This window comes from Dryas octopetala, chromosome 6 (assembly GCF_963921425.1).
Source record: "Dryas octopetala chromosome 6, drDryOcto1.1, whole genome shotgun sequence".
Taxonomy (NCBI): Eukaryota; Viridiplantae; Streptophyta; class Magnoliopsida; order Rosales; family Rosaceae; genus Dryas; species Dryas octopetala.
The window spans coordinates 13,618,041-13,629,906 of record NC_141371.1 but is presented as its reverse complement, the minus strand read 5'-3'; the positions used below and the strand labels follow the sequence as shown (position 1 = coordinate 13,629,906).

At 36.1% G+C, this 11,866-nt stretch overlaps 3 protein-coding genes across 3 annotated transcripts; 2 read left to right on the top strand and 1 right to left on the bottom strand.

The window, feature by feature from the left end:
• Positions 1–11: 11 nt before the first annotated feature.
• On the top strand, positions 12–1,610 carry LOC147282594 (uncharacterized). The gene has a single exon (XM_086248024.1). The coding sequence runs from the start codon at positions 27–29 to the stop codon at positions 1,608–1,610; it is 1,584 nt and encodes a 527-aa protein (XP_086104150.1). The 5' UTR covers positions 12–26.
• A 2,189-nt stretch (positions 1,611–3,799) lies between these two features.
• Positions 3,800–7,525, bottom strand: LOC147282592 (protein STRICTOSIDINE SYNTHASE-LIKE 2-like). Its single transcript, XM_086248903.1, has 3 exons — positions 7,195–7,525; positions 4,884–5,150; positions 3,800–4,373 (listed from the first exon to the last, which is right to left on the bottom strand). Exons 1-3 carry the CDS (start codon positions 7,509–7,511, stop codon positions 3,800–3,802), a joined length of 1,158 nt encoding a protein of 385 aa, XP_086105029.1. The 5' UTR covers positions 7,512–7,525.
• Positions 6,440–7,163, top strand: LOC147282593 (uncharacterized). The gene is made up of 2 exons (XM_086246328.1): positions 6,440–7,081; positions 7,158–7,163. Exons 1-2 carry the CDS (start codon positions 6,440–6,442, stop codon positions 7,161–7,163), a joined length of 648 nt encoding a protein of 215 aa, XP_086102454.1.
• Positions 7,526–11,866: the final 4,341 nt, after the last annotated feature.

The following is an 11,866-nucleotide window of genomic DNA, read 5'->3' as shown; positions in this document are numbered from 1 at the left end:
ACGATGCTTTCAATTTGTTCAATACCATGCTTCAAATGCGTCCTCTGCCTTCGGTTGTCCGTTTCAATCAAATTATGGGTCAAGTTGCAAAATTGAAACATTATTCGGCGGTCATATCTTTGAATAACCAAATGTGCCTGTTGGCAATTGCACCTGATGTTTGTACTCTAAACATTATCATTAATTGTTTTAGTCATTTGAACCAAATGGGATATAGCCTAGCTGTCTTGGGAAAATTCTTCAAATTTGGCTTTGAACCAACTGTCACGACCTTCACCACTCTAATCAAGGGCTTTCTTCTTGCGGGTAGAGTTGCTGAGGCAGCAGGACTGTACAGAAATATGGTGGAGGGAGGTTGTAAGCCCAATGTGGTTACATATAATACATTAATTAACGCTTTTTGTAAAATGGGTAAGAATGGCGCGGCTATTCAATTGCTTAGGAAGATGGAACAAGAAGGTTGTAAACCTAACGTAGTTTCCTATAGCATGATCATTGACAGTCTTTGTAAAGACACGCTAGTTGCTGATGCATTGAACCTCTTCTCAGAAATGATTAGTAGGGGTATTCCTCCAGACGTCCTTACGTATACCTCTTTGATTGATGGAGTTTGCAAATTAGGCAAGTGGGAAGAAGCTACGAGATTGTTGAAGGAAATGGTGAGTAAAAAAATCTTTCCAAATGTTCACACCTTCAGTGTCTTAGTAGATACACTTTGTAAGGAGGGGAAAGCTGTGGAAGCAGAAAGTGTGGTTGAAACGATGATTGAAAGAGATATTGAACCTAATACGGTTACGTACACTTCGCTTATGGATGGTTACTGCTTGCGCGGAGAAATGGACAAGGCAAAAAAAGTTTTTGATCTAATGCGTAGCAAGGATGTCATTGTCAATGCTCATAGTTATAGCATATTGATAAACGGTTATTGCAAGCATAAAAAGATCGAAGAGGCCATGATGCTTTTTGAAGAAATGTCTCTCAAGGAAATCATTCCAGATACCATTACTTATACCACTCTTATGGATGGTTTTTTCAAAGTTGGGAGAACACAAGATGCTCAAAACTTGCTCTCTAAGATGCAAGCTTGTGGCCAACTTCCAAATGTCCAAACTTATGCTGTTTTATTGGATGGCCTTTGTAAAAACCAACGACTTTCTATGGCAATAGAATTGTTTACAGAGATAGAAGGCAAGAAGTTGGATATGAATATTGTGATTTACAATATTCTAATTGAAGGTTTGTGCAAAGCTGGAAAACTTGAATCTGCGAGGGATCTCTTTCGCAGTTTATCATCAAAGGGATTTGAACCTGATGTGTGGACATATAATATAATGATTAGTGGATTTTGTACTGCAGGCTCAATGAACGAAGCAGAAAAGTTGCTTAGAGGAATGGAAGAGAAAGGTTGTCCTCCAGATGGTTGCACCTATAACATAATTATCCGAGGGTTTTTCAGTAACAATGAGACATTAAGGGCGGTGGGACTTATTGAAGAAATGGTGGAGAGGGGTTTCTCTGCAGATGCATCAACGACGGAGTTCATAGTTGATTTATTGTCTAAGGATAATGTAGACCCTGCTTTGTTGCCATTGATAAAAAAATCATTATGAAGTTAATATGTATCTTCAGAATAGAAAGTTGATACAGATCCTTCTCACCATCACAGTGAACTTTGAAACTTCATCACCTTTTACAACAATGAAAGTATCATATGTGCTATTTATTAATCAATCATGTGCAATTGCAATGTCAGTTTGTGGTTGGGCCCAATTTATTTTGGTTAAAATTCCTCAAATGTTGAAACTTATTTGCATTTTTTGTTTCGTGCAAGGAGAGAATATACTGTCACTTAAAGGTTCATGGCTACTTCCATTGCATGCCTGTTTATTTATTAAATCCATTTTTTCGTGGATCAACCTATGCATCAAATGAAATCGATGGCTCGCTTTTGTTTGCATATCCTATTTTGTCTAGAGAGGAATTCCTTTATTATGGGTTACAGTACATGTTGAACTAGTATAATAGTTATTCGATCTGAAGTTCTATATGAGTAACATAAATAACACTCTCATTTTATTTTTGTTTATGGAGTTGTATACCATTTAGTAGCTTTCACTGCAGGACTGGAGTCTTGTAATAAAGCTCTCATTTTGGGTTGGTTGGTGCAAAAAGTTGGGAGCGTAACAGCAAAAAGCGATACAGTACATGTTGAACTTGTATGATAGTTACTAGATCTAAACTTCTATATGACTAACATAAATAAAATTCTCATTTTCTTTTATCTCTGAAGTTGTATAAAATTTATTAGCTTTCGTTGCAGGACCGGAGACTTGTAGAAAAACTCTCATATGTTATTGTTGGTTGGTGCAAAAAGGTGGGACAGTAGCTGAAAATTGAAGTGCTTTTAAAGAAGATTGGATTCTTGGGGAACTAGAGAATCTCAGTTTTTTAGTTTGTCTCCAAAGGTAAATATTCCGCTATTAATCATACTTTCCTGCTAATTGAACATGTATTCAGAAATCTAAACAGAAATTGGCAATGCATTCAGTTTTCAGTTTTTCTGTACCATTCTTTTGTCCTGGAGTAATAAGTGGTTGGCACTTGGCAAGCTTTTAGAACAGAAGCTAGTAATGTTAAGAACTGCTCTTTGTTGTGTTTTATGGTGCATTTGGGGGAGCGAAATAGGGCACATTTAGGAGATACGGAATTGATGTGTTATGCTGAGAGGGCAATGCTTGAAAATTCGTGGATGAATACCCAAGATATTGGAGATGTACTACAGAAAGTGCAGAGTGAAGAAAGTTTATGAGTACCTTTACCAAGAAACTATGTTTTTCAAGAGGTTTTTTAAGCTTAACTTCTTGTTGGTGATAATTATACCATTATTTGATGCAGAAAAGTGAAAAGTTGACTGCAATGCTGCAATATCTTCATAATCAGCATTCAATGTGACATGTTGTGGGGGAATAAAAAGTTACCCAATAAAATTGGGCCACTTAACATAGATAGAATATTCGGATAACCCACACTATTAAGTCGACGGAATGAAAGTGATTATGGGCTCATGATTGAGGAGTAGGAGGCCCATTCTACTAGCCAATAACCAACCCGAAACCAAAAAGCCCAATAGCAACTAATGCAGTCCGAAACTATATCTACAATGTCATTATCCATTTCTATGTATGTGCCAATAAAAAGGGACCATGAGCATGAGAACAGGGATTGTGCAGAAAGTGGGGGAAGTGGAACTTGGAGCCCAAGTATTGAATGTCTATCTAAAGGCCAAATAATCTACATATCTGGGGGAGAAAGAAATATGTACTTTGAGTACTTGCAAACTTCTTGAACACACACTAACTTAAGCATCAGAGAGTTTTTTCCAGGTACACCCCCCTTCGCCCTTAACATGGCCATCGGAGACGGTGTCTAGCTTCTCAAGACCAACCAAAGGAGATCACTTGTTGGAGGTATTTCTACCAGAGATTTTATGCTCCAACACATGTTTTCTTAGCTGAATACAGGTTTGAGTTTCTCTTATTCTTTTCCTTAGAGAATCATAATTACTATTTGCATTTTTTAAACATTGGATTTGTTTTTACTTAATTACTGAACAACTAATAGTTGTCTTGGGTCCTCAATTAAATTTGAGACTTTTTATTTTTGGTTGATAACAAAATATGAGACTTCGAATGAAAGGAAATGAACTTTACTTTTATTGTATAGCATTTTAAATTTAGAGTTTCAAATATATAAATAAGAAAAAACTAACACCATAAAAGAAAAAAGGGGAGAAAAACCCTTAAATTTTATGCTTTCCTGCAAATGGCATATTTATTGATCCAATCCAAAGAGTTCCATTCTTTTCCTCCACTTCACTAATAGACTTCCATCTATGCCCACTTGTGTCTTTAAGCATTTCCAACACAACACCTTCCTCACTCAACCTGATTGCCAATCCCCTACTCCCTGTCCATTTTGCCACATATGAATAAGCTTTCAGAATGTCCAAAAAGGGCAGCTTAAGCAGTATATTTCCTATCAATGGGTATGAAAGAACCCATTTCAAAATCCACAGCCTTCTTGAGTGAATTGCCACCCAAAAGCCCCCTCTAGGACTCCTCTTGATGTTGTCTGGAAATCCTGGAAGCTCAGCAAAGACTTCGAATGTTCCGGCTTTCGACGTTTTCAACCAGTACCTCATGATCCTGCAAGGAATGGTCTCTGCAACTAGGATGAAGTCTCCATTTTTGCTCAGTGCCACCCCATTTGGGAATGAGAGGTTTTCAAGAAGAACATCTACTTGTTTGCTTTCAGGGTCATATTTCATTAGCCTTCCAGTTTTGTCCCCACTTAATATCACAGAGATGTAATTCCTGAAAAAGTATGACAAGTGCACAACTTGCTTAGCATTGTAGGGTTGGAAAATTTGTGCACCAACGTAGCTGAGTAATTCACAGCATAACTATTGGTGTTTTGTTTATGTATGTAATATATATGTACATATCATGTTTATGTAGTTATTATATTACATCAAAAAATGCAGCTCAAATCTAATGACCATTTTTATGGAATAAAGTAGAGACATAAGACTGGGGAGGAGGTGGCGAGAGTTAAGCTCTTACTTGGGTGCAGGATTAATACTGTCAATCACTGGAGCTACAAGCCTTTACTTTTGTAATGACATTTTTGAAAGCTATGGGCTTTAGCATATGCAAGAAAAATAACATTTAAAAGAAATAAGAAAAGCCCAGAAAAATGTTCCTTTTTTCTGTAGAATTACTCTCCCTGCTCTCAAATTCGATCCCCCTCCCCGTAAATATATAGTATAGTTTCTCAAAGTAAAAGGGAGTATCTATATACATAGAGGGTATGTAAAATTGTACCTTCTCTGATACTGTGAGCTGCTATCTGTGAAATACACTGCTCCTTGTTCTTGATCAATGTCCAAGGCATTGGTAAATCCAAATGGAGTGCCTTGTGCACTTGTCGCAACTGTAGTAGCCCAGCCACCTTCAGGCCCCACAATAAGCAGGCCCATATAAGCATCAGCAATGTAAAGGTCACGACTGGTTTGGTTGAAACACAGGCCCAATGGACGCCCACAAATGTGCTCCGTTTGATCGTGTTCATGTGGCCCTTCACAACCTTCTCTGCTAACCGATAAACCAAGTTTTTACATAAGCAACTTAATTTTTTCACCTGTGCTATCTAGTCAAAAATTGATGAGAAGTCTCCTAAAATTACCTTTTTTTGATGAGGTGAGGGTTAAACTATTTAAGTTTCAAAATATAAAGAGTGCTGTTATATGCATATCATTTCTCTTTTCATTACACACCCTTATTTCTTTTTAATATATTTTTATATTTTTTCATTACACACCCTAATATTTCCCAAAAACTCATACCATAAAAAAAAAAAAAAAAAACCCAATAATAGAGACCCAACCCCTATATGCAGCCTCCCTCCCCTTTGTCGGACTTCGCCGTCGGTCTTTAATTAAAGATCAATCTTGCAAAAAATCAACCAAAATAAAAAATTATTTAGCCATTTGATTATCATTATAATCATTTCATGTTTTATAAAAAAACTTGTGTTTGTCCATTTACATGAGCACAAGTAGCTTACTAATAGTTGACTAAACAATTTTCAATCTTATTGATTTTTTGCGAGAATGATCTTTGAATGTGAACCTAAAAAAAAAAACGGTTCAGATCATGTGATTACATTATGTAGTATGCTCAAAATGATAGTTAATATCGTATTATCTTACTAACTGGTTAATTCTAGAGCGCTGCTCACATTTTATATTACCAATATAAAAAAATATATAATTAGTTTTGGACTATAGTTTCCTTTTGGTCAAGTATGATTGTTTTTTTCTTTAGCTATATTATGTGCATTTAAAGTAAAATTTATTTGTTAAAAATAAAAAATAAAAAATAAATTTTTTTAACTAATGTAGCGAATTCGGGAATAGGGATCCCAGTTCCCGCGAATATGAGTACGGGAAATCCTCGAATTGAACAATGGATATAATGTTGCATATCCATCCCCAATGCCATTCCTAGTTTTCTGTAAATCTGCATTTGCAGTTTACTGAACCAGAGCCTGACCAATGAGCACAGGCTTTTTTGGAAATTTGTGATTTCTTTCAAGATAAAGCCTTAAATTGAGAGGATTTTTGGACGTCCGTTACATTTGCAAGCCCGCCCAGCCGCCTCCAAACCCAGCCACTAGTGGGTGGGCTGGAAATTGGGCTTGCAGGCCCACCCACTAGTCCACCTTCAAGCCCACCGAGTAGTCCAAACCGAGATCCATTAGTTCATGCACTCCTCAAACGGTTGCTTAACTTGCTTCTTCCAACACGCATTCCAAAACCACTTCAGCTTTGTTCCCAGCTTTCTCTGACCGTAGGGGCTCTAAGATGCTGAAGACGACGATGTGGAGAAGTGCTTCTTCTTCTTGCAACAGACACAGAGGTATTCCTTTGCCTTGTCTTCACTACTCTACTCATCTTCTTTTCTTCAACAATTACTTTGCCTTGTTTCATTCTCAATCCTCAATCCCAACAAAATCTACAAACCCCCAACCCAAACCCACTAATCTCCACGATGCTTTCAATTTGTTCAATACCATGCTTCAAATGCGTCCTCTGCCTTCGGTTGTCCGTTTCACTCAAATCTTGGGTCAACTTGCCAAATTGAAACATTATTCGGCGGTCATATCTTTGAATAACCAAATGAACGTGTTGGGAATTGCACCTAGTGTTTATACTCTAAACATTATCATTAATTGTTTTAGTCATCTGAACCAAATGGGTTGTAGTTTATCGGTGTTGGGAAAATTCTTCAAATTTGGCTTTGAACCAGATGTCACGACCTTCACCACTCTAATCAAGGGCTTTCTTCTCGAAGATAGAGTTGCTGAGGCTGCAGGACTGTACAGAAATATGGTGGAGGGAGGTTGTAAGCCCGATGTGGTCACATTTAGTACTTTAATAAACGCCTTTTGCAAAATGGGGAATAATGGTGCAGCTATTCAATTGCTTAGGAAGATGGAACAAGAAGGCTGTAAACCGAACGTAGTTTCCTATAGCACGATCATTGACAGTCTTTGTAAAGACACACTAGTTGTTGATGCATTGAATCTCTTCTCAGAAATGATTAGTAGGGGTATTGCTCCAAACGTCATTACGTGTTTGGAGAAGTTAGAGCGAAATTGATCCATTGGTGTTTGTGTTGTTGCCATTTGAGTATCCTGCCATCTGAGACTCCAGTATAGGGACCTCCACCAAGAGGATCAAAGGCAAAGCTCTCAGGGCCAACACCACCACTACCCAACATTTGAACACCTGCTTCAAGCTGCTGCCCAAACTTGTTGTCATAATTGGAGAGCAGCTTCTGTGCTTCATCTTCTGCATGATGAGACCAAAACTTGATGGCGTTGAGTGTAAGCAGAGCTGAGAGGAGAGCACCCATTGTTGCTGCCAACAACAGCTTTGTCCTCATCATGCTTCTCTTGCTTGTCCAGAACACAAGCCAGTTATATATGAACAGAGCAATGCCACTGACGCCTATATATACGTGGCCTCCCGCATGTCATACTTGCACCACTTCTCTTTAACTCAATCAAATGTGGGCCCACTTCTGTGGATAAAAAAATAAAAAATAAAACAACACTAGTGTTTGGAGTTTCTGCTCATTATTTTTCTTTTTGAGTTTATTTTGTCTAATATTATGTAGTTTTAATTTTTTATTTAATTTTTTTTCAAGGTAATTATGAATGATTCTAGGCATTTCTAGCTCTTTTCCTTCATTAGAAAGGAAAATAAATTTTAAACACTAAACTTGAAACATCAATTACTTACCTACATTTTAAAATGGGGAGCTTTAGGGGGTGGACTTTAGTTGGGACCTTTCAGCTTGAACTTAGCTACGTCTTCTCCATCTGGTGGACTTTAGTTGGGTTGGTTCAGTCACCGAACTTTAGTTGGGTTGATATGTAGTTTATTTGTTTATTTGTGGGTTTAAGAGGTGATGTGGATCTGATTAATTAATTTGTTTGGTTGCTTTTGATTGCAGAAGCTTTAATTTTGGTTTATTTAGATTTGATTACATGTTTAAGAGTGACAACCTATTATTGTGTTTTTTACATTCCTTTAGGCTATGATATTTTTTATATATATATATATATATTTTTTTTTTTCATATTGAATGATTGTCACTGTCAGATCGTAGTAATAGGTGATTATTACTGCAAAGCAGTAGCAATAAGTAATTGTTACTATCAAACAATAACAATACCTGATTATCACTGCAAGACAGTAGCAATAAGTGATTATTACTGACAGGTAGTAGCAATATATAGGTAATTGTTACTATTAAATAATAACAATACATGATTGTCACTACCATGCAGTAGCAATAAGTAATTGTTACTATCAAACAATAACAATACCTGATTGTCACTGCCAGACAGTAACAATGACACTAAAGAAAAGTCTCACATAATTAAATCAAGATGTGTAGGGTACGTCTTATATTCGTCAACTCCTACACATGACTTGGAGTTGTGTATCAACATTAATTCTAAAGTTGTAGATTGTAGATGATCATGGTGCACAACACTGGATGTACAAAATAAATCATGACCACTGATTCTTTTGAATTAAACTATTGATTCTTAATCATAATGTAACTGAACAAACCATTTGATTGATTAATATATACGGTCACCGAATGAGACGAAACAAAATGGATAATGTCATATCCATCCTTGCCAAGGACCCATCATGAGGATTACTAGTAATTCTCATCTTTGCTTTGTTCTGCAATTTCTAATTTTTCTTTTTCATCAACCGTATATTATCTGCTTAGAAAAACAGAAAGAAAAGAAAATCGTCCTTAAGTCAGGCTCTTTCAAACAAACAAGGAACAATTATAATCCATAGACTAATGCCCCACTCCTCCAAGTCCAAGCACGACATTGGTGAAGCATACTCCTCGGTTCATCTTAGCCACATGAATGATATATATTGGGTGAAAATGACACATGAATTTGATGGTTGAAAACTAGGAAAGAGACATAACCAGACAGTGTTATTGAGGAGTGTGACTGAAATTAGATCATTGGGCTTGGGCAACCAAGCTTGTGGACATAGTCTTCTAGACCTTCTCCACCTCAATTTCTGATAATTTTATGGGGCCACAGTGCCACACCCACACTTTCTAAACCTTGTGGTCTTTTTTCTACATCTTTTTGCTACAATTTAAAATGTGTGACACTGCTTTGCTTGGTAAAACAAGGACTTTGTTATGATGGAGAATCATGCAGACCGAGGACCCACCTGGTCCTATGACTCACTCCTTCATTTGGTCATCTGAGTCATGTCAAATGTGAGCAAGGGTCCAGCTGTTCTCAAAAAGATTAGGTAATTTCTTAACACTCTATTGTATGGTATGGAGGGGAAGCTATATGTCACTTAGAAGTTTGCATTGATCCTTAATTATAACAGGCTTACCGCATTTGTTGTTTGCTTGTATGTCTTTTGTGCATGGCAGTCTTGGCAGAGATCAATCAACTAATTCTAAGAAGAGGCACCAAAATTGCTTGAACACTTCTAGAGTAGTGCAAGAAGACTTTCCTCGGGTAATGTTAAACTGTAAACTATATATAAAACATCCAGTTATATATACTTGAGACATACATGTATAAGAACACGAAAATCATCACTACCTGCAAGTCCAAACTTACCATTAGATGAGGAAGACATGGTGGAATCAACAAGCTAGCCTTCTACTCTCTCTACAACTTGAAGCAATTGATTCTATGGGGCTCAATATTCTGCGGTGTGTATGAGAGCAGGGACTAGCTCTATTTTATAGAGGTTGTTTCGGCAAGTCCTTCCCATAGTAGACTTTGTGCCGAGATACAATCCTGCTTCTCTAAGGTTAAGAGTCCTAGTTCATATCTAGGTGGAGTCCTACCTATATATACGTAGGACAGAGCAATGCCACTGACGCCTATATATACGTGGCCTCCCGCATGTCATACTTGCACCACTTCTCTTTAACTCAATCAAATGTGGGCCCACTTCTGTAGATAAAAAAATAAAAAATAAAACAACACTAGTGTTTGGAGTTTCTGCTCATTATTTTTCTTTTTGAGTTTATTTTGTCTAATATTATGTAGTTTTAATTATTTATTTATTTATTTATTTTTGTGTTGAAAATAAGTAACACACCACACCTTGGTGTTCGGTAAAAAAATGAAAGTTATTTATTTTCAAAACTGTTGTGTGGGGAAGTAATTTTTGGGGGTTGAAAAAAAGCAGGTAGGGTCGGAGGGGTAAATTGACGGCTATATTGACTTCAACATCATTAATTTTGTAAGCTATATTTTGGGTGAAGGTGGAGGTAAATTGACGGCTAGCCCAATTCTAGCCTACAGAATTAATGAAAGTCTCCACCTAGGTAATTCCAATAGCCCCTTCCCCCCAAAAATGCAAAAATTATTGAATAGATCTTGTTGGATTCTAACAAAAATTTAATACGATTCACTACTAATTTGTGATAGGCTCTTGTCTGCTATTAGAGTTTTGTGTAGTACACTCGACATGTTACATAATATAGTGGATTAAATATAATTGTCATATATCGGATAAGTCCATAATTAGGTATATCTAGTAGAATATTTCCCTAAATTTCATCACAGTCTTTTGAGATAAATTAAACTTGACACTTGTTGCCATTTCAAGTGGTTAAATTAGGGACAATTTCGGTGCAACCTTGGAAGCCGAAAGACGTGAACCCCTAACAAGTGGTTAGGATGCATCCCACATTAGATTTGTAATTATATTGCATTGAGTTCTTTTGAGTTAAGAGTTGACACATGTTATCTTTCCAAGTGATTTAATTGGGGATTCATATTGCTTCAACCTAGCTTGATAGTCCAAGGGCGTATAGGCTCCCAACATGGCATGAAAAATTGAAAAACTCTCAAATTAAAATGCCCTTGTACACATGACGGTTGTTTCATGGAGTCTAATTTAAATGAAAGAGTAAACCAATCCCAATCCCAATTTTTTTTTTTCTTTTTTTCTTTTTTTTGAGGAAGCCCAATTATATAAGTTGATCGATGTTGTTATTTGTTAATGGCCGGGTAAGTGCATCCAAATTAAGTTTACTTTAAATTTTCAAGAGAGCTTTAAAGGCCGGTCCATTTTATATATACCTCTTAGGCTTCGTTTGGGATTGCGGTAAAGGACCCAAAAGCTACTGTGGATGACAATTCTCAATCACCTACAGCAGTTTTGGTGTTTGGTAAAAAAATAAAAAACTGCTTTCCCCCACAATTCTCAACTCCCCACAACAAAAACATAAAGCAGGTTTCTAGGTACTTTTGAAAACTGCAGTGAATCACAACAACAATGAATATTTTATTTTACCAATACTACCCTTATTGATTTCTATAATTTTTATTTGTTTATTTTAAATTAAAAAATATGTTCATTATTAGTTATATTTTATATTGTGATAATTAATTATGATATTTTATTTGTACGATTAAAATTATAATATACTTAAAAAAATAATAGGAATACTTATTTAATAATGTTATTCTTAAAAAAATTAATGCTAATAAAAATTTGTAGCCACAAATTTAAAAAATAAGTAAAAAAACATTTTAGTTTTACCAAACAAATAAGTGAAATACACTTTCAGCATTATGTCCATTTTAATAATTATACACAGTCACAACACTTTTACATTAACATTTACCAAACACTTTGATATTGTTTTTTGCATTCACAGCACTTTTGAAAACATAATTTACCAAACACTCAACTGCTTTACTTTACAGCTGA